General features: G+C 45.8%; 1 protein-coding gene across 6 annotated transcripts in view; it reads right to left on the bottom strand.

Moving 5' to 3' along the window:
- The window catches only part of PLPP4 (phospholipid phosphatase 4), a 146,943-nt gene that overhangs the window by 102,414 nt on the left and 23,064 nt on the right, over positions 1-21,465 (bottom strand). The window contains exons 1-3 of one of the 6 annotated variants that reach the window (XM_086378671.1): positions 10,187-10,422; positions 8,668-8,781; positions 7,108-7,163 (exon numbers count right to left, since the gene is read on the bottom strand). The exons of 3 other annotated variants lie outside the window; for them this stretch is intronic. In XM_086378671.1, the coding sequence (XP_086234797.1) occupies positions 7,108-7,145 (38 nt within the window). In that variant the 5' untranslated portion in view covers positions 7,146-7,163; positions 8,668-8,781; positions 10,187-10,422. Of the gene's footprint in view, positions 1-7,107; positions 7,164-8,667; positions 8,782-10,186; positions 10,423-21,465 lie in introns of those variants that run through there. 2 more of the 6 variants (XM_086378672.1, XM_086378676.1) reach the window with 2 other exon arrangements.

Raw genomic sequence — 21,465 nt, 5'->3', positions numbered from 1 at the left:
GCTTCTTACCAGCCAGCAGCCTGCTAGGCGCATCTTACACCTTCTCTCAATCACTCCTCACAAGTAGAAAAAGCAGGCCCTGTTATCCCCATTTCCCAGAGAGAGAAACTGAGGCCAGAGAGGCTTCTTGACCTACCCAAGGTCATTCAGCCAACCTGGAACCCAAACCCAGATCTTCTAACCATAATCCTGGGCTCTTTTCACTGCCCCCACCTTGGAAACATGGGCAAGTACATGGGGCCACAGGTGGGCTGTAGATGACAACTCAGCTCAGTAGAGGGTGGTGGGAGGGCCTAGGGCCTGACTAGGTGGTATAGACACAGCCTGGCGCTAGTGAACAGCTCGCTGGACTAGGAAGCCAAAGAGCTGCTAGCTCGGACTCCACCACTGATGACTCTGTAATTCTAGGAAAGTTACTTGCCTCCACTGTTGTTACTTCTTAACAGGTAAGACGGAAATACCCTCACTTATTCATCCATTCACTTGCAGTACAGCAAGGCAGTTAAATGAAAAGCACACATTTTGAAAGTGGTCTGACCTTGGCCAAATCACTTTACTTTTCTGTGCCTCGTCTGCAGAAGGACTACTATAAATAAGATGACTGGCACTGAGTAATTGAAGCAGGTCCAATGCTCATCATCCACTCTTCCAACAAGCATTGATATCGCATCCATTGAGTGCGTATTGTGACCCTGGGTTTCTGGGGCACGTCCTCCTGTTCTTCCATCCCTCTCCCTGCTCACATGTTCTTTCCCAAGTGCCTCTCCTTCTGTCTAGGCCCTTCATGAATCATGTTGGCCCTTCAAGACCAAGGCCATCAGGCAGTACGGACCACACTGGCTCCCACAGCCAAGCTCATCCCTGACTTCTTGCCTTCCCAAATTGAAATCTCCATCCCTGAGTTCTCACTCTCCCTCCTGGACTGAATCTCTAGTTGCTTATGACCTGACAGCCATGGATTTCCTTTTGGCTTTGGGAGCAAGTCCTAAGCAAGCAGTAGCCACCAACACTGGGAACCAGAATACCTAATCTCGGCTTAGCTTAAATGAACTCCAGTAAAGGTTTTTCTCATTTTTTTCAGTAAGGAACTGTACCTTCAGAGTTTCTTGTCTCAGTTCAGTTCAGTTCAGTCACTCATCATGTCTGACTTTTTGTGACCCCATGGCCTGCAGCACGCCAGGCCTCCCTGTCCATTACCAACTCATGGAGTTTACTCAAACTCATGTCCATTGAGTTGGTGATGCCATCGAACCATCTCATCCTCTGCTGTCCCGTTCTCCTCCCGCCTTCAATCTTTCCCAGCATCAGGGTCTCTTCAAATGAGTCAGTTCTTTGCATCAGGTGGCCAAAGTATTGGAGTTTCAGCTTCAGCATCAGTCCTTCCAATGAATATTCAGGACTGATTTCCTTTAGGACGGACTGGTTGGATCTCCTTGCAGTCGAAGGAACTGTCAAGAATTTTCTGTCTAAAATGCTGCAAATCCTTCCCCCTTCCAAACAATGGGGATTTTAACAATTATGTAACACCTACCTTCCAGCTGTGCAATTATGCACCTATCATATTATTTCATTCAGATGTTACCATACCCTACAAGGTAATTTTTGCCTATTAAGAAACTGAGTTTGGGAAATGCAAATTAAAACCACACTGAAATATCACCTTACACCTATCAGAATGGATGTCATCAAAAAGATAAGAGAGAACAAGCGTTGGAGAGGATGTAACAAAAAGAAAATCCCTGGGAACTGCGGATGGGACCATAAATTGGTGCCATAAATGGATAACAGTATGGAAGTTCCTCAAAAAATTAACTATAGGACCACGATATGAACCTACAGTCTCACCTCTGGATATTTATCCAAAGGAAATGAAAACAGGATATCAAAAAGATATCTGTACTCTCATGTTTAGTGCAGGATGATAAAGGCAAGATATGGAAACAATGATCATCTGTCAGTGAATGGACAAAGAAGATGTGGTCTATACATACAATGGAATATTATTCAAACATAAGAAGGACATCCTGCCATTTGCAACAACATGATGGACGCTGAGGACATGAAGCTAAGTGAGAAGAGTCAAACAGAGAAAGACAAGTGGCTGTATGATCTCACTTACATGCAGAATCTAAAAAAGCCAAACACAGGAACAAACACTAGAATGGTGGCTACCAGAAGCCAAGGAGGTGAGTGAAAGCAGGTGGTGTTGGTTGAAGGGTGTGTTCAGTATCTGTGCAAGTTCAACCACCCAGTCATGTCTGACTCTTTGCAGCCCACCAGGCTTCTCTGTCCATGGAATTATTCAGGCAAGAATATTGGAGTAGTTAGCCATTTCCTTCTCCAGGGGATCTTCCCAACCCAGGGATCAAACCTGCATCTCCTGAGTCTGCTGCATTGGGCAGGTGGATTCTTTATTCCTAGGTGGCTAGGTGGTAAATAATCTGCTTGCCAAGCTGGAGACGCAGGTTTGATCCCGGGGTCAGGAAGATCCCCTGGAGGTGGAAATAGCAACCCACTCGAGTACTTTTGCCTGAAGAATCCCATGGACAGAGGAGCCTAGAGGGCTACAGTCCATGGGGTTGTAAAGAGTCAGACATGACTGAGTGAGCACAAGCCACCAGGGAAACCTGGTCAAAGGGCACAAACTTCCAGCTACGAAGATGAGTAAGTGCTGGGGATCTAGCTTACAGCAGAGCGATGACAGCTAATAATACTGTACTATATGGATGGTCTTGGTCCCTGTTTCCTGTGCAATGTCACGAACCTCCGTCCATAGTTCATCAGGCACTTTGTCTATCAGATCCAATCCCTTAAATCTATTCCTCACTTCCACTGTATAATCAAAAAGGATTTGATTTAGGTCATACCTGAATGGCCTAGTGGTTTTCCCTACTTTCTTCAACTTAAGTCTGAATTTGGCAATAAGGAGTTCATGATCTGAGCCACAGTCAGCTCCCAGTCTTGTTCTTGCTGACTGTATAGAGCTTCTCCATCTTTGGCTGCAAAGAATATAATCAATCTGATTTCAGTGTTGACCATCTGGTGATGTCCATGTGTAGAGTCTTCTCTTGTGTTGTTGGAAGAGGGTGTTTGCTATGATCAGTGCGTTCTCTTGGCAAAACTCTATTAGTCTTTGCCCTGCTTCATTCCGTATTCCAAGGCCTAAATTGCCTATTACCCCAGGTGTTTCTTGACTTCCTGCTTTTGCATTCCAGTTCCCTATCATGAAAAGGACATTTTTTGGGGTGTTAGTTCTAACAATAAACTGTGGAAAATTATGAAAGAGATGGGAATACCAGACCTCCTGACCTACCTCTTGAGAAATCTATATGCAGGTCAGGAAGCAATAGTTACAACTGGACATGGAACAACAGACTGGTTCCAAATAGGAAAAGGAGTACGTCAAGGCTGTATATTGTCACCCTGCTTATTTAACTTATATGCAGAGTACATCATGAGAAACACTGGGCTGGAAGAAGCACAAGCTGGAATCAAGATTGTTGGGAGAAATATCCATAACCTCAGATATGCAGATGACACCACCCTTATCGCAGAAAGTGAAGAGGAACTAAAAAGCCTCTGGATGAAAGTAAAAGAGGAGAGTGAAAAAGTTGGCTTAAAGCTCAACATTCAGAAAACTAAGATCATGGCATCCGGTCCCATCACTTCATGGGAAATAGAAGGGGAAACTGTGGAAACAGTGTCAGACTTTATTTTTCTGGGCTCCAAAATCACTGCAGATGGTGATTGCAGCCATGAAATTAAAAGACGCTTACTCCTTGGAAGGAAAGTTATGACCAACCTAGACAGCATATTAAAAAGCAGAGACATTACTTTGCCAACAAAGGTCTGTCTAGTCAAGGCTATGGTTTTTCCTATGGTCATGTATGGATGTGAGAGTTGGACTGTGAAGAAAGCTGAGTGCCGAAGAACTGATGCTTTTGAACTGTGGTGTTGGAGAAGACTCTTGAGAGTCCCTTGGACTGCAAGGAGATCCAACCAGTCCATCCTAAAGGAGATCAGTCCTGGGTGTTCTTTGGAAGGACTGATGCTAAAGCTGAAACTCCAGTACTTTGGCCACCTCATGTGAAGAGTTGACTCATCGGAAAAGACTCTGATGCTGGGAGGGTTGGGGGCAGGAGGAGAAGGGGACGACAGAGGATGAGATGGCTGGATGTCATCACCGACTTAATGGACATGAGTTTGAGTAAGCCCTGGGAGTTGGTGATGGACAGGGAGGCCTGGCGTGCTGTGATTCATGGGGTCGCAAAGAGTCGAACACGACTGAGCGACTGAACTGAACTGAACTGATATACTTGAAATTTGCTAAGAGAGTAGTCTGAAATGTTTTCACCACAAATAAAGAAATATTAATTACGGGATGTAATGCAGGTATTAACTACTGCTAATCACTCCCCAATATATAAGTGTATCAAATCAACACATTGTATACAATGTTACACGTCAATTGTCTGAGTCAATTGCCTGGTGGCTCAGACGCCTGCAATGCAGAAGACCTGGGTTTGACTGCTGGGTCGGAAGATCCCCTGGAGAAGGGAATGGCTACCCATTCCAGTATTCTTGCCTGGAGGATCCCAAGGACGGAACAGCCTGGTGAGTTACAGTCCATGGAGTCACAGAGTCAAACACAACTGAGCAACTATCACATCTCAGTAAGCCCAAAACAGGCTACAACCTGAGTTTAAAGGTCAAGTAGTATTGGGGAAAGGAAGCTATAAGTATGTAACTAAATAAACCAACTGATGCTTCTCCCCTAAAATGACTTCCCAGAGTTTCTTTAACTTTTTATTTTATCAGCGGTATCACGTGTCTTCAAATGAATCAGCATCCAGTGCAACTGGCAATATTACTAACCAGCATGACAACCTTGCAGAACGCCAACAGCGAGTCTGCATCACTATACGCCCAATCAGCAGAAGAGTGGGTACCTTCCCACCTCCACATGTTACATGACAATACAACTCCCCAGCTATCAGTGAAGTATAAAAACATCCAAAGCAGAAGAATTGTCCTCACCATCCTCAACCTGTTGGCCAACTGGCTAGACTTACAAGAGCAACTTCCCCAGAATCTGTAGTCATTACTGGAAGGTCTTAATTGGCTTTCGAGATTTTGCACAGCCTTGCAAATTCGGATAATCAAGTTTGGGAAAGTGTGTAATCAAGCTGATTTATCCACAATTATCTCCCCCTATTACCCTCCTTGTTACCCCATACTGCAATTACTTGCACAGAAAATTTTTATGTACTGGAGAACACACAGGAGAAGGCAGCAAGTCCCTTCTGAATAGTAGAGTAAGTGAGGGGCTGAGCTCTGGCCAAAGAGCCCGGGCCCGTACAGGAGATGGTCCTGAGAAGGCAGACCTCAAGATAGGGAGGAATAATAGGAGTAAATGCCCAATGAGCCCTCACTTACACTTGCTTGGAAACTCACAATTACCTCCTCCAAGAGAAGACTCTCTCTCGTCCAGTCAAGGAGTGACCCACTGGGCACTGTCCAAAACACGCTGAAAAGCACCAGTGAAAGATGATGCATCCATCAACACTTGTTACTGGCTCTGATGCTTGAACTCCCATTCTCGTCCCTCTATTAATAGTAATTTCATATAATAATATTTATAACATCTGGCATTCACAAACCACACACTCTTCTGGGCACTTTGAATGCACTATATGTCTTCTTTCAAACTTCACAACCCCTGTGGAGTATTATTACTACTATCCCCATTTTACAGATGGTCAAACTGAGGCTCTCAGAGGCCATACAGTCTTAGTGCTGCCAGATCTCAGAGCCTGTGCTCATGCTCACCAAGTGGTCCTGCATCATCAAGGGAAGTGTGGAGACAGATGGGCCATGTTTGCATCAAAGCATCAGCTGATCTTTAAAAAAAAATGACTAGCTTCTTTTTTTTTTAATTTATTATTTTTAATTGTAGGGTAACTGCTTTACAATGTTGTGTTGGTTTCTGCCACACATCAACACAAATCAGCCATAGGTAAACATATGTCCCCTCCCTCTTGAACCTCCTTCCTATCTCCCACCCCATCCCACCCCTCTAGGTTGTCACAGAGTACCAGTTTGAGCTCCCTGAGTCATACATCAAATTCCCACTGGCTTATCTAGTCTACATAGAGTAACGTATATGTTTCCAACCTACTCTTTCAATTCATCCTACCCTTTCTTTCCCCTACTGTGTCCACAAATCTGTTCTCTATTGCCGCCCTGTAAATAGGTTCATCAGAACCATCTTTCTGGATTCCATATATATGCGTTAATATATGGTGTTTATTTTCTCTGACTTACTTCACTCTGTATAATAGGTTCTAGGTCCATCCACCTCATTAGAACTGATGGACATCAAGGTTGCTTCCATGTCTTAGCTATCGCAAATAGAGCTGCAATGAACATGGGGGTGCATATGTCTCTTTCAATTATGGTTTCCTCAAGGTATACGCCCAGTAGTCATATGGTAGTTTTATTCCTAGTTTTTTACGGAATCTCCACACTGTTCTCCATAGTGGCTGTATCAATTCACATTCCCACCAACAGTGCAAGAGGGTTCCCTCTTCTCCACACCTTTCCCAGCATTTATTGTTTGTAGACGTTTTGATGATGGCCATTCTGATCGGTGTCAGATAATGTCTCATTGTAGTTTTGATTTTCATTTCTCTGATAATGAGTGATGTTGAGCATATCTTCATGTGTTTATTAGCCATCTGCATATCTTCTGTCAGCTGACCTTTTAAAGGAGCATTTGGCACAGATGTAGAAAACAAACTTATGGTTACCAGAGGGGAACAGAGGGAGGGAAAATTGGGACATACACACGGCTATATATAAAACAGGTAACTAATAAGGACTCACTGTATAGCACAGGGAACTCTACTCAATACTCTGTAATGGCCTATATGCGAAAGAAATCTGAAACAAAAAGTGGATATATGATATGTGTTGCTGATTCACTATGCTGTACAGCAGAAACTAACACGGTTTAGTTTTACAGCATAGCTATAAATCAACTAATCAAAAAATACGGAGCATTTGGGAAGAAGTAAGAAAAAGTGTGAAAAACTGAAAGTCACTCACAGATGGAAGCTGGTGGGATCATTCTGGTTTGAGGCCATCGACAGCACCAGCTGGATCTGTGGAGGGCATGAACAGTCCTCAGATGGAGACCCTGGTCTTATGACCTTGGTTTCTCCTTTTGTAAAATGCTTGACTGTAATACCAAGTAATACCACTGAATGACTCTTAGGGTTTGGAGGCTTCTAACAGGAGAACAAAGCAAAGCAGGAATGCCCAGGGGCACTGATTCTCAACCCCTGCTGCACACGACACTCACTCCGGGAACTTCTGAAAGTCCCACTGCCCTTGCCCTGCCCCAGACCAATTAAATCAGACTCTCTGGGCATCCAGGGTGGGACACCCCTGCTCTGGGGCCTCTGTACAAAGACAGGCAGGCAGGAGGCGGCTCGGAAGGTCAACGGCCAAGTCTCTTCATTCTTTCAGCTGTCTTAGTCCTTTACTCTTTTGTTTGGCTTTTCGCTTCGATTTGTCTTTACCTCACTTATTTCCTTGCTGAATGAATCAATAATTGTCCTTTAAAAAATGTTACAAGGAAGCCACAGTATCCAGCATCAAAAAAAAGAACATGTGCATGTTTTGAGTTCTGCCCGTGAATTCTTCTCCTTTATAAGGACGTCCCTTCGGAAGGAGGCCCCGTTAGCTAGGAGCTGAGCAGGCAGGCCATGCTCTCTCTCCATCAGTGTCACCTGTTCGTGGCTGAGAGTGGCCTTGCCTGGCAGCCAGTCCCTAAGCCTTGGAGGCCTTTCCAAGTGGGTAGCATCAAGACTAGAGTTTGGATTTAGGGAAGAGAATCAAGGAGGCCATTCCATCCCTAATTCCGAGGTGCAGCTCTTGATCCGGTGCAGAGGTTAGCAAAAGTTTGTTCAGCCTGAAGGCAGTGCCCAGCACTGGGATCCAGAGTGAATAAGGCACGGCTCCTGCCCTCAGGGAGCTCACAGTCCAGGGGGGAAGCCATGGGCTTAAAAACCAACCAGAGGGAAGTCCCTGGTGGTCCAGGCGTTAGGGCTCTGTGCTTCCATGGCAAGGGGCCGTGGGCATGGGTTCCGACCAGGTTGGGGAACTAAGATCCCATAAGCTACGAGGCACGGCCAAAAAAAAAAACAAAACAACAACAACAATGACGATAGTATTAGGCTCCTTTCACCAACATAACAAAAAACCACAAGCTTATTCATTTTAAACAACACGTGTTCCCGAGGTCAAAAGTCTGATGCAGATCTCACCAAGTGAAGATCCAAGTGCTAGGCAGGACTGCATTCCTTTCTAGAAGCTCTAACCGAAAATTCACTTCCTTGCCTTTTCCACCTTCTGGACACTGCCTGCCTTCCTTGCACAGGGGCCCTTCATCTTCAAAGCCAGCAACAGTAAGTCCAGTCCTGTCCACAGGAAATATTTCTGCCTGATCCTCTGATTCTCTTTCTACTTTTAAGGACTCATGGAATGAGACAGATCCTAGCCGGATCATCCAGGATAATCTCCCATTCTCAAGGCTGACTGATTAGCAACCTTAATTACATCTGCACACTTAATTCCCTTTGGTGTGTAAAGTAACATACTCACAAGTTCCAGGGGTTGGGATGGGGACACCTCTGGGGGAATATTACCCTGCCACACACTGGGGGTGATAACGCAACGGCAGGTGAAGGAGTTTCCTGGGCTCTCCCCTTTTTGTTGCTGATGTTGTTATTTACACAACACACAAACACACACAGGAGAGAAAGAGAGACATGATGAAAATCCCCCACATGGTAACATATTTATATCTGCTCAGGCACTATTACATCACACTTAAATTTCCCCTGTGGCACTTACACGCAAATATTTGCTCACTGTTGCTGGGGCCCGCCCGGCTGGAAGCACCACGAGAGCACAGCACACTGACTGTCTCTCCTTCTTTATCCAGGGACCAGGGCAGTGCCAGGCCCCTGCTGGTGACCACAGCGGACGGTGACCAAGGATCCACGCTGTGCCCAGCACGTTCTGAGTGCTTTTCCATGCATTAACTCACTCAGGCCTCATGAGACCCCTCAGAGCATGGGCTTACTAAGCGCCACTGTCTGCACACGAGCAAGGCACTTCACCTGCCTCTCTCAAAGCCACCTCACGGCCCTGGAAAGAGTCACTTGGCACTCTCACCCGTCCCTGCTAATGGAGGCCAGGACCAACTCTGTGTCCTGGCCTCGAACACTAATTTCTAATGTATTCCGATTCCAACCTAGATAAATACTCTTCCCACAGAGCTTCCACAGGGATGAGCCTTAAAGCTGGACAGGGAGTGCCCCACAGGGTGGAGGAAGGAGCAGATCTCTGCTCCTGGCCAATGCTATGGACACCTGCAGGAGTTAATAGTCAGCCGCCTGTTGCTCCAGCTAAGCCATGAGAAAATCACCATGGGAAAAGAATAAAAGCCAAATGTAGCAATACAACATAAGGGGCTGATCAGTTGGGGCTGTCATGCCCTGCTCAGCTAAGGACAAACAGTGTGGACCTTGGAATGCCGGGTCAGCGCAAGTTCAGAACACTGCTTGTGCACACCCTAAGATGTTTTCCCGAGGCATATGTGGGTCTATGACCTCCAGCCCTTGTACAAGATAGCCCTTGTACAAGAAAATAGCAAAGATAGTTTCAAGTAATCAATAAAATGGGAGACGTGACTGGGGACACAGGAAGCTGACTTCATCGCAGCACAGCAGATGCTTTCTGCATGCCGAGACACTAAATAAAGTGATGCGGCCTCGAGGAACAGGGCTCTTGACCCAAGAGGTCTTGAGTCCCCTGGTCCCATCTTGAAAACTTTAATTCTGTCTCTAGTTTCTTTTTCCCAACCTTGCGTCGACCCTTTTCGATCCCTAGCTGCTGTGCTGGCTGCAGCAGACACCCCTGCTGGACTCCAGCCCCCTAAGCTGGGCGTGGACATAGGGAACCAGGAGGGTGACTCTGCAGAGCGGAGGGAGAGTGGAGTCTCCACCAGCTCAGCCTGCTGGGAGGTGCAAGGACTTTAGAATCGTGTGGATCTAGGTGAGAATCTGCGCTCACTACCCAGAGCTAAGGTTCTGGGTGTGTCATCTCCCCTCCCTACCTCCCAGCGGAGAAGCAGGACTTCTCGACAGTGGGGACTGGCGCAGATGCACACGGCAGCTGGACCCAGGGCCTGGAATCGAATGCCCAGTCGATCCGTGCACCATCCTCTCACTCCATTCTGACCACGCTGGCCTCCTGAGGCTCCTTGAACTTGCCAAGCAGGCCTGACTTGGGAATTGTGTCCAGGTTTTCCCTCTACGGGAGTGCTCTTCCCAAGCACCCACCTGGCTCCCGCCTCACTTCCTTCAGTTTCTGCTCAAGTAACATCTGTCTGCCAGGTTTTCTCAAACACATTGACTTGAAATAGCAACACGTGTCCCAAATCAGCTATCTCCTTCCTCCTCACCCATATAGCTTTTCTACTTTTTTCACCCTCCAATTGACTGCTTTCACCTGTGTACTTACTAATCTGGTACTTCTCACCCGATTAGGATTTAAGCTGCGTGAGGGCAAGGTCTCTGTTTTGGTCACTGATACATCGTCAGGGTCTGCCTGACATCTAACAAGTGTGAAGAAGAATTTGTCGAGGAATAAACAATCCTTCTCTATAATTTCAAAGAAGAAAAACCATGTACCTATTTACTGATATTCCCTCAAACAAATGGTCTGTAATCATCTTTCTGGCTACAGAAGAGAATTATAGAAAACACCTTGAGAAGATACACACACACACACAACACACACATGCCAGACAACTGACAAGGCCAAGGACAGTCAGGATGACAAAGGGCAGCAAGGCCTGGATACAGGACATCCCCTGGGCAGCGTGAGGCCAGCAGAGTTCAACAGTGTATTTCTGCCCCTTCCCTCTGCCCTGATACCTGTTAGGCAGGGAAAGTTCTACACACCACACACACAGTGTGGACAAATTATGTCCATTTTGTTTTCCTGGATATGCTCAGCTTATCTGGACAACAGATTTCTAACCATTTCAATCATGAACAATACAGCCAAGAATCTGATGGCAGATGGGAGCACAAGCCATCTTTTGCCAGGGGCCCCCTGGATCAGGTGCTTTACAAAACTAGAGGCTAACTCTACATTTCACAGCTGAGGCTCAGAGAGGTTAAGGGACTGGACTGGGGACCCACAGCCAGCAAGTGGCTGTGGACACTCAAACCCAGGACTGTGTGGCTTCTGGATCTGTGAGGTCTTCCATCACCTTACTATGCCTCAAGACCCACAGAAGCCAATATCTGCAAGTTAACAATGCAGCTGAATGGGCCAGTGAAGGCTTGACACACAGATGGAGGACGTGGGGAGGGGCTCTAGGAAGCTGGCCCAACTCTGAGGCCACTGAATTTCTACACTTCCTAGATTCTGGAGGAGATGCTGCTTAACTTTCAGACAGCAGATTCCCAGCATCAGAGGCCCTTAGCATGGGAACAGGCTTTGGTGATCTGCTGCTTACTAGCTGGGTGGCTTGACACAAGGTCTTGGAGTCTCACCTGCTCAGCCGATATAGAGGAGCACCAAACCCCACATGGGATCAAGACCATCCCCATGGAAAAGAAATGCAAAAAAGCAAAATGGCTGTCTGGGGAGGCTTTACAAATAGCTGTGAAAAGAAGAGAAGTGAAAAGCAAAGGAGAAAAGGAAAGATATAAGCATTTGAATGCAGACTTCCAAAGAATAGCAAGAAGAGATAAGAAAGCCTTCCTCAGAGATCAATGCAAAGAAATAGAGGAAAACAACAGAATGGGAAAGACTTGAGATTTCTTCAAGAAAATTAGAGATATCATGGGAACATTTCATGCAAAGATGGGCTCGATAAAGGACAGAAATGGTATGGACCTAACGGAAGCAGAAGATATTAAGAAGAGGTGGCAAGAATACACAAAAGAACTGTACGAAAAAGATCTTCACGACCAAGATAATCACGATGGTGTGATCACTGACCTAGAGCCAGACATCCTGGAATGTGAAGTCAAGTGGGCCTTAGAAAGCATCACTACGAACAAAGCTAGTGGAGGGGATGGAATTCCAGTTGAGCTATTTCAAATCCTGAAAGATGATGCTGTGAAAGTGCTGCACTCAATATGCCAGCACATTTGGAAAACTCAGCAGTGGCCACAGGACTGGAAAAGGTCCGTTTTCATTCCAATCCCAAAGAAAGGCAATGCCAAAGAATGCTCAAACTACCACACAATTGCACTCATCTCACACGCTAGTAAGAAGGCAATGGCACCCCACTCTAGTACTCTTGCCTGGAAAATCCCATGGACGGAGGAGCCTGGTAGGCTCCAGTCCATGGGGTCGCTAAGAGTCGGGCATGACTGAGCGACTTCACTTTCACTTTTCACTTCCATGCATTGGAGAAGGAAATGGCAACCCACTCCAGTGTTCTTGCCTGGAGAATCCCAGGGACAGAGGAGCCTAGTGGGCTGCCATCTATAGGGTCGCACAGAGTCGGACACAACTGAAGCGACTTAGCAGCAGCAGCAGCAGCAGCACACGCTAGTAAAGTAATGCTCAAAATTCTCCAAGCCAGGCTTCAGCAATATGTGAACCGTGAAATTCCAGATGTTCAAGCTGGTTTTAGAAAAGGCAGAGGAACCAGAGATCAAATTGCCAACATCTGCTGGATCATGGAAAAAGCAAGAGAGTTCCAGAAAAACATCTATTTCTGCTTTATTGACTATGCCAAAGACTTTGACTGTGTGGATCACAATAAACTGTGGAAAATTCTGAAAGAGATGGGAATACCAGACCACCTGACCTGCCTCTTGAGAAACCTGTATGCAGGTCAGGAAGCAACAGTTAGAACTGGACATGGAACAACAGACTGGTTCCAAATAGGAAAAGGAGTACATCAAGGCTGTATATTGTCACCCTGCTTATTTAACTTATATGCAGAGTATATCATGAGAGATTCTGGGCTGGATGAAGCACAAGCTGGAATCAAGATTGCTGGGAGAAATATCAATAACCTCAGATATGCAAATGACACCACCCTTATGGCAGAAAGTGAAGAGGAACTCAAAAGCCTCTTGATGAAAGTGAAAGTGGAGAGTGAAAAAGTTGGCTTAAAGCTCAACATTCAGAAAACAAAGATCATGGCATCTGGTCCCATCACTTCATGGGAAATAGATGGGGAAACAGTGGAAACAGTGTCAGACTTTATTTTTCTGGGCTCCAAAATCACTGCAGATGGTGACTGCAGCCATGAAATTAAAAGATGCTTACTCCTTGGAAGGAAAGTTATGACCAACCTAGATAGCATATTCAAGAGCAGAGACATCACTTTGCCAAATAAGGTCCGTCTAGTCAAGGCTATGGTTTTTCCTGTGGTCATGTATTGATGTGAGAGTTGGACTGTGAAGAAAGCTGAGCGCCGAAGAATTGATGCTTTTGAACTGTGGTGTTGGAGAAAACTCTTAAGAGTCCCTTGGACTGCAAGGAGATCCAACCAGTCCATTCTGAAGCAGATCAGCCCTGGCATTTCTTTGGAGGGAATGATGCTAAAGCTGAAACTCCAGTACTTTGGCCACCTCATGCGAAGAGTTGACTCATTGAAAAAGACTCTGGTGCTGGGAGGGATTGAGGGCAGGAGGAGAAGGGGACGACAGAGGATGAGATGGCTGAATGGCATCACTGACTCGATGGCCGTGAGTCTGAGTGAACTCCGGGAGTTGGTGATGGACAGGGAGGCCTGGTGTGCTGCGATTCATGGGGTCACAAAGAGTCAGACACGACTGAGCAACTGAACTGAACTGAACTGACTGAAACCCCACAGGGAGGCCATGGGGACTCAGTTACACAAAGTGCCTGACACCTGGGGAGGGCCTGGAAGGGTTAGCTATTGTGATGGTTCTTATTATCATTAGCTTTCAGTTTCTACATTTGCCATTTAAAACTCCTCTCCTCTCTTCACAGTCAGTGAGTAGCTCCTAGCAAGTCAGTGGTTGCACGTGCTTGGACAGCTCCATGCTGTCTTCACGCTCAGGCATTCAAGGAACCAAGGCCTTGAATCCCTGTGCTTCCCTGCACTGCCCTGGAACCCCTGAGATGGTCCACACCCTTCTTTCTTGGAGGCTTACACCTGGGCATGGTCTAGCTGAGCATCCACAATTCTATCGCCTGTTTGTCACAGGAAAAAGTCTGCAAACCAGTCACTAGCTGGTCCAGGACCCTACCCAGGTTCTGAGAATGGATATACCCCCGACCAGGGCATCCACTGGCCTCTGTTGTGTGCCAATCGCAGTGTTACTGCTTAGTTCAGTTCAGTCGCTCAATCGTGTCCGACTCTTTGCAACCCCACGGACTGCAGCACGCCAGGCCTCCCTGTCCATCACCAACTCCCAGAGTTTACTTAAACTCATGTCCATTGAGTCAGTGATGCCATCCAACTGTCTCATCCTCTATTGTCCCCTTCTCCTCCTGCCTTCAATCTTTTCCAGCATCAGGGTCTTTTCCACTGAATCAATTCTTTGCATCAGGTGGCCAAAGTATTGGAGTTTCAGCTTCAGCATCAGTCCTTCCAGTGAATATTCAGGACTGATCTCCTTTAGGATGGACTGGTTTGATCTCCTTGCTGTCCAAGGGACTCTCAAGAGTCTTCTCCAACACCACAGTTCAAAAGCACTGCTCAGAATGGAGCATTCAGGGAGAAGATACAGTCCCTGCCTTCCAAGAGCCCTGGATCCAAAGAGGAAGATGAACAGTCAGACAGATAGCCACAAGGTTTGGGGAGACTACACTGGGGAAGCCGTGATGCTGTCTGAGCACCCAGGAGAGCATAACTCACTCCATCTTGCCGGCTCAGGGAAGGTTCCTCAGAGAAGGAGCCCAGCTGGGGTCTGAACACCATGTGAGTTGGGTGAGGCTGTGGGGAGATGGACAACGAAGAGAAGTTCTGCGGGAAGGAATTTCTATGAGGCCATTTGCCATCCTTAGATCTGGAGGCCGTACTGCTGTTAACAGTATATAAGGCATCCTTAGTTTTTTTAATGTTGCATCTAAGAAACCCACAGGCCTTACGAGGTCTTCGCTACCCAAATGGCCTTCAAATCAGGCCCCTCCCGTCGCTGGCAGCTGCAGCCTACTCTGTTGAAGTGAGATGCAGGACTTCACACGTAATCCTGTTAGGGCTTACCTTGTTAGTTTCAGACCCATCATTCCTGCCAAGAATTTTATGAATCTTGATTCTATTATCCTACGTATTAGCCTTCCATCTTGGTTTTGTGTTATTCGCAAATTTGATAAGCCTGCTTTTTCTGTGTCCTTATCCAAGTTGCTCATAAAAACCTTGGACAGAGGAAGCCAGATTCAGAGTCCAGAGGCATGACCCTTGAGAGCATCCCCCAGCCACGTCCCAGATGCACAGCCACTGCCAGTATTCTCTAGATACGCTAGTTGTTCAATATCTAACTACTATGTTAGCCATGCTTCCCCTTGTACTCAAAGGAGAGACAGCCTCAGTAACAAGAATTGCAATACTCTGCTCATTTAGGACTTAATTATCAATACTATCCTCCTATAGTAGTAGTGTTAGTCGCTCAGTCGTGTCCGACTCTTTGCAACCCGATAGAGTGTGGCCTGCCAGATTATGGGATTCTCCAGCCAAGAATACTGGAGTGGATTGCCATTCCCTTCTCCAATCGTCCTATAAGAACCAAAAAAAAAGAAGTCAAAAAAGCCTCTGGGCACACAGAATATTCAAGCAGTTAAACACTGCAGAGCTATTCAGACCCTCAAGCTAAACCTATTCATTCTTATTTTATACACAATATTAATAAGGTGGCTTTCTCCTTTCAAAGCTTTGGCAGACTAGTAGCTGCAAATCAGAAGTGGAAACATAACTCGGGTAACTGTCTATAACTTTTCAAGAAGAGAGAAAAATTAAGCCAAAAGAAACAAACCACAGTAATTATAAACCCAAGTTAGGGCTTGGGAAAGGGGCCTTACCCCTCAGTACACCAAATGGAGTCATGCCATCACCTGGGGGCCACTGGTCACCAGCAGTGTGTTAAGAGATGCTTGGCATCCTTCGTTTTAGAATAAAAATAACAATTTTAATGCATGATGATACAAGTGTCATTGACATTATGGGTAAACATATGTTCATTCAGCAAATTTATCCTGCACGCCAAGATGCACAAGTGTAGTGGAAACGGCTGACTGGTTGAAAGGCACTGCCCAACAGCAGTGACCCCCAGCAGGCAAGGCCCCTGCACTCACAGGGTTTACAACCTGCCAAGTGAGTTGCCGCTAAACAGGGATGCCAATAAATAATGGATCCTTGAATGTGAAGTCAAGTGGGCCTTAGAAAGCATCACTAGGAGCAAAGCTAGTGGAGGTGATGGAATTCCAGTTGAGCTATTTCAAATCCTGAAAGATGATGCTGTGAAAGTGCTGCACTCAATATGCCAACACATTTGGAAAACTCAGCAGTGGCCACAGGACTGGAAAAGGTCCGTTTTCATTCCAATCCCAAAGAAAGGCAATGACAAAGAATGCTCAAACTACCGCACAATTGCACTCATCTCACATGCTAGTAAAATAATGCTCAAAGTTCTCCAAGCCAGGCTTCAGCAATACATGAACCATGAACTTCCTGATTGATGTTCAAGCTGGTTTTAGAAAAGGCAGAGGAACCAGAGATCAAATTGCCAACATCTGCTGGATCATCAAAAAAGCAAGAGAGTTCCAGAAAGGCATCTATTTCTGCTTTATTGACTATGCCAAAGCCTTTGACTGTGTGGATTACAATAAACTGTGGAGAATTCTGAAAGAGATGGGAATATCAGACCACCTGACCTGCCTCTTGAGAAACCTATATGCAGGTCAGGACATAACATGTCCATAACTGGACATGGAACAACAGACTGGTTCCAAATAGGAAAAGGAGTACATCAAGGCTGAATATTGTCACCCTGCTTATTTAACTTATATACAGAGTATATCATGAGAAACGCTGGACTGGAAGAAACACAAGCTGAAATCAAGATTGCCGGGGGAAATATCAATAACCTCAGATATGCAGATGACACCACCCTTATCGCAGAAAGAGGCTAAAGAGCCTCTTGATGAAAGTGAAAGTGGAGAGTGAAAAAGTTGGCTTAAAGCTCAACATTCAGAAAATGAAGATCATGGCATCTGGTCCCATCACTTCATGGGAAATAGATGGGGAAACAGTGGAAACAGTGTCAGACTTTATTTTTCTGGGCTCCAAAATCACTGCAGATGGTGACTGCAGCCATGAAATTAAAAGACGCTTACTCCTTGGAAGGAAAGTTATGACCAACTTAGATAGCATATTCAAGAGCAGAGACATTACTTTGCCAACAAAGGTCTGTCTAGTCAAGGCTATGGTTTTTCCTGTGGTCATGTATGTATGTAAGAGTTGAACTGTGAAGAAAGCTGAGCACTGAAGAATTGATGCTTTTGAACTGTGGTGTTGGAGAAAACTCTTGAGAGTCCCTTGGACTGCAAGGAGATCCAACCAGTCCATTCTGAAGGAGATCAGCCCTGGGATTTCTTTGGAAGGAATGATGCTAAAGCTGAAACTCCAGTACTTTGGCCACCTCATGTGAAGAGTTGACTCATTGGAAAAGACTCTGATGCTGGGAGGGATTGAGGGCAGGAGGAGAAGGGGATGACAGAGGATGAGATGGCTAGATGGCATCACTGACTCGATGGCCGTGAGTCTGAGTGAACTCCAGGAGTTGGTGATGGACAGGGAGGCCTAGCATGCTGCGATTCATGGGGTCACAAAGAGTCGGACACAACTGAGTGACTGAACTGAACTGAACTGAACATCATTTCAGATTAAAGTAAGTGCTATTAAAAAACAAAAAGGCTTGATATGATACTATGATAGGATAGGGCGTGAGACATTGAACAGAATGTTCAGTGAGGATTTCTCCAGCAGGAGACAGTTGAGCAGGAATGGTAAGGAGAACCAACAGATGACACATTGCAAGGAGCAATGTTAATTGATACAACCTTTCTGGATGGCAAGCTAATGAAAGTAGAGGGGAAAAAATGCTTTGGCCCAGGAATCCCTCCTCCAAGAATTAAGCCTATGAATCTAATCAGAGATGTGTATGGCAAGGCATGAGCCATAAACCCTGTTCAACACAGGGGTGTCTCTAGTTCTAGTTCAGTTGCTCAGTCGTGTCTGACTCTTTGCAACCCCACGGACTTCCCTGTCCATCACCAACCCCTGGAGCTTGCTGAAACTCATGTCCATCGAGTTGGTAATGCCATCCAACCATCTCATCCTCTGTTGTCCCCTTCTCCTTCTGCCTTCAATCTTTCCCAGCATAAGGGTCTTTTCCAATGAGTCAGTTCTTCACATCAGATGGCCAAAGTATTGGAGTCTCAGCTTCAGCATCAGTCCTTCCAGTGAACATTCAGGACTGATTTCCTTGAGGATTGACTATTTGGATCTCCTTTCAGTCCAAGGGACTCTCAAGAATTTTCTCCAACACCACAGCTCAAAAGCATCAATTCTTCGGCACTCATCTTTCTTTATAGTCCAGCTCTCCCTTTATAGTTTTTTAATTTCATGGCTGCAGTCACCATCTGCAGTGATTTTGGAACCCAAAAAAATAAAGTCTCTCATGTTTCCATTGTTTCCCCATCTATTTGCCATGAAGCAATGGGATTGGATGCAATGATCTTAGTTTTTTAATGTTGAGTTTTAAGCCAACTTTTTCAACTCCTCTTTCACTTTCATCAAGAGGCTCTTTAGTTCTTCTTCACTTTCTGCCATAAGGGTGGTGTCATCTGCATATCTGAGGTTATTGGTATTTCTCTCAGCAATCTTGATTCCAGCTTGTGCTTCATCCAGCCTGGCATTTCACATGATTTACTCTGCATATAAGTTAAATAAGCAAGGTGACAATATACAGCCTTGACGTACTCCTTTCCCAATTTGGAACCAGTCTGTTGTTCCATGGCTGGTTCTAACTGTTGCTTCTTGACCTTCATACAGATTTCTTAGCAGGCAGGTCGGGTGGTCTGGTATTCCCATCTCTTGAAGAATTTTTCACAGTTTGTTGTGATCCAGATAGTCAAAGGCTTTGGCATAATCAATAAAGCAGAAGTAGATGTTTTTCTGGAACTCTCCTGCTTTTTTGATGATCCAACAGATGTTGGCAATTTGATCTCTGGTTCCTTGTCTACATCAGCTAAAAACCAGAGACAGACCACTAATGTCCAACTCCAGTCTGTTTACTGTATTAGATTATTTGCCTAATTTAATGGATTGTGTTACAGCTGTAGGAGAGGAAAAAAACAACATTCCCTCTACCATTCCGAATTCTTGGCTGGGACTCCTATAACAAAAGACAAAAAATTAACAAGAAAAATAAAGAACCAGAAGTTTATTAACATGGATATCTCATGTATACATGGGGGATATCCAGGGGAAAATGAGTAACTCTAAGTAGTGGCTTAGAACTCCAGTTTATATAGCACCCCCAAGAAAGAACAATGATTTAGTGAAGAAATGACAGGACAAATGAAAGATGTTTTAGGTTTCCAAGGACAGCAAACCATGGGGAGGTTAATACATAGAAGAAAACATAGCTCAGTTGGTATCGAATCTGCCTGCAATGCAGGAAACCCCAGTTTGATTCCTGAGTCGGGAAGATCCTCCAGAGAAGGGATAGGCTACCCACTCCTGTATTCTTGGGCTTCTTTTGTGACTCAGACAGTATAGAATCCAGCCACAATTCGGGAGACCTGGGTTCGATCCCTGGGTTGGGAAGATCCCCTGGAGCAGGGAAAGGGTACCCACTCCAGTATTCTGGCCTGGAGAATTCCATGGACTGTAGAGTCCATGGGGTCTCAAAGAGTCAGACATAACTGAGCAACCTTCACTTTCACTTTCAAAGGTCTCAGTCCTTCCTAGTGCGGACAGGTGGATGGATACCCTTGAAAGTTAATGCTCTGCTTTTAGGAAAATAGGGGGAGGGCAGGAAGCCCTTCCTGCATCTGCTTCCTCTCAACTGCCCTCAACCTCAAATAATCTTTATGCCAGAGTGGCATATTTGGGGGCAGCAGATTCTGCCATCACTCACAGCTTTTAAAAGAGCAAGTTGGGGAAGAATATGTATTGGTATAGAAAGATGTTGAGGGTATAATGCGAAATGAAAAAGGCAGCCTACACAATTCTCTTTCAGACAAAGCATACCTTCTCTGCAGAAAAAGTATCATGTATCATGGTATGAGTAGGGGTGAGGGAATGGAAGAAGACTAAAAGAATGCAAAACCAAAATGTTAACTCTGGCTTTCTCTGGGTGGTAGGATCATAAATAATTCCATCTTCTTTCCATTTTTTTTCTTTCTATTGAGCTTTCTGCACCAAGCCTATATTTGTGTCATAATTTTAAAAAATCATTAAAGTAAAATGAAAGAATTCTAACAAAGATGACTTGTTTAAAAGCTGAGGTCCCAGAAGAGGTAAACCTCAGGTCAGAGGTAATGCAAACAGACGAAGCAGCTAACCCCCAAGGAGGGATGGGAAGTAACTGATCGCAGAGCCTGCATCTGGGGAAATGGGTATGACCCCACCAAGGACCCTTTACCAGAAGGTTGTCTGGACAGTTGTGGGTGCGGGCCCTGTTGGGGGCGGGGGTGGGGCGGAGATGGAGGCCTGGCAAAGCCTGGTGTGTGTCTGGATATTTAATCAAACACACACGCGGCCACACTACCCCTCTGCCACTTTGCCACCTCCCTGCTCGCTCCCACCCTGCACAGTCTCTAAATGACAGAGCCCAAGGAGGGCAGCCCAGGGGTCTGCCAGGCTCCCCAGGAAGCTGGGAGAGTAGCAAACCCACAGGACCTCTCCATGCAGCTCCTGGCCCTCTGTGCACTGCATTTCTTCCTGGGGAGGAAACGTTGTCTTCCTTTAGTGACACGTGTCCTCCTACAACTGTTCCTCCCAGCTTCTCTGCACATCTGAGGACAAGCCTTGGCTTCTGACTTCCTGTCTGCAGGCCCGGGAGGCCCTGGTTGGAAGGGCTCTTCCTCCAGAAGGTGATAAAGTGACTGAAAATCACCTCACCACAGTTATATCATTCACTCCGCATTTCCTGAGCATCTATTTTGTGCCAGCCACATATCAGGGGCGGGACAGAGAGCGGTGACACAAAGGTCCAGACTCCTCTTCTTGAGAAGCTTGTGGTCAAATGAGGAAATGCTTTCAAACCCAAGGCCACACGGGGAAGTTGTGCCAGGACTTCTTTATATCTGACATTGATTTGTACCTAGGTCTTTACTCCGTTCAGTGTGAAATTGAACCCCACTTGGTCCGGGGTGAGCCCT

This window comes from Bos grunniens, chromosome 26 (assembly GCF_055505025.1).
Source record: "Bos grunniens cultivar Pamir isolate PY7600 chromosome 26, Bosgru_T2T1.0, whole genome shotgun sequence".
Taxonomy (NCBI): Eukaryota; Metazoa; Chordata; class Mammalia; order Artiodactyla; family Bovidae; genus Bos; species Bos grunniens.
The sequence above is the reverse complement of the archived record's forward strand: the minus strand, read 5'-3'. Positions and strand labels throughout refer to the sequence as shown.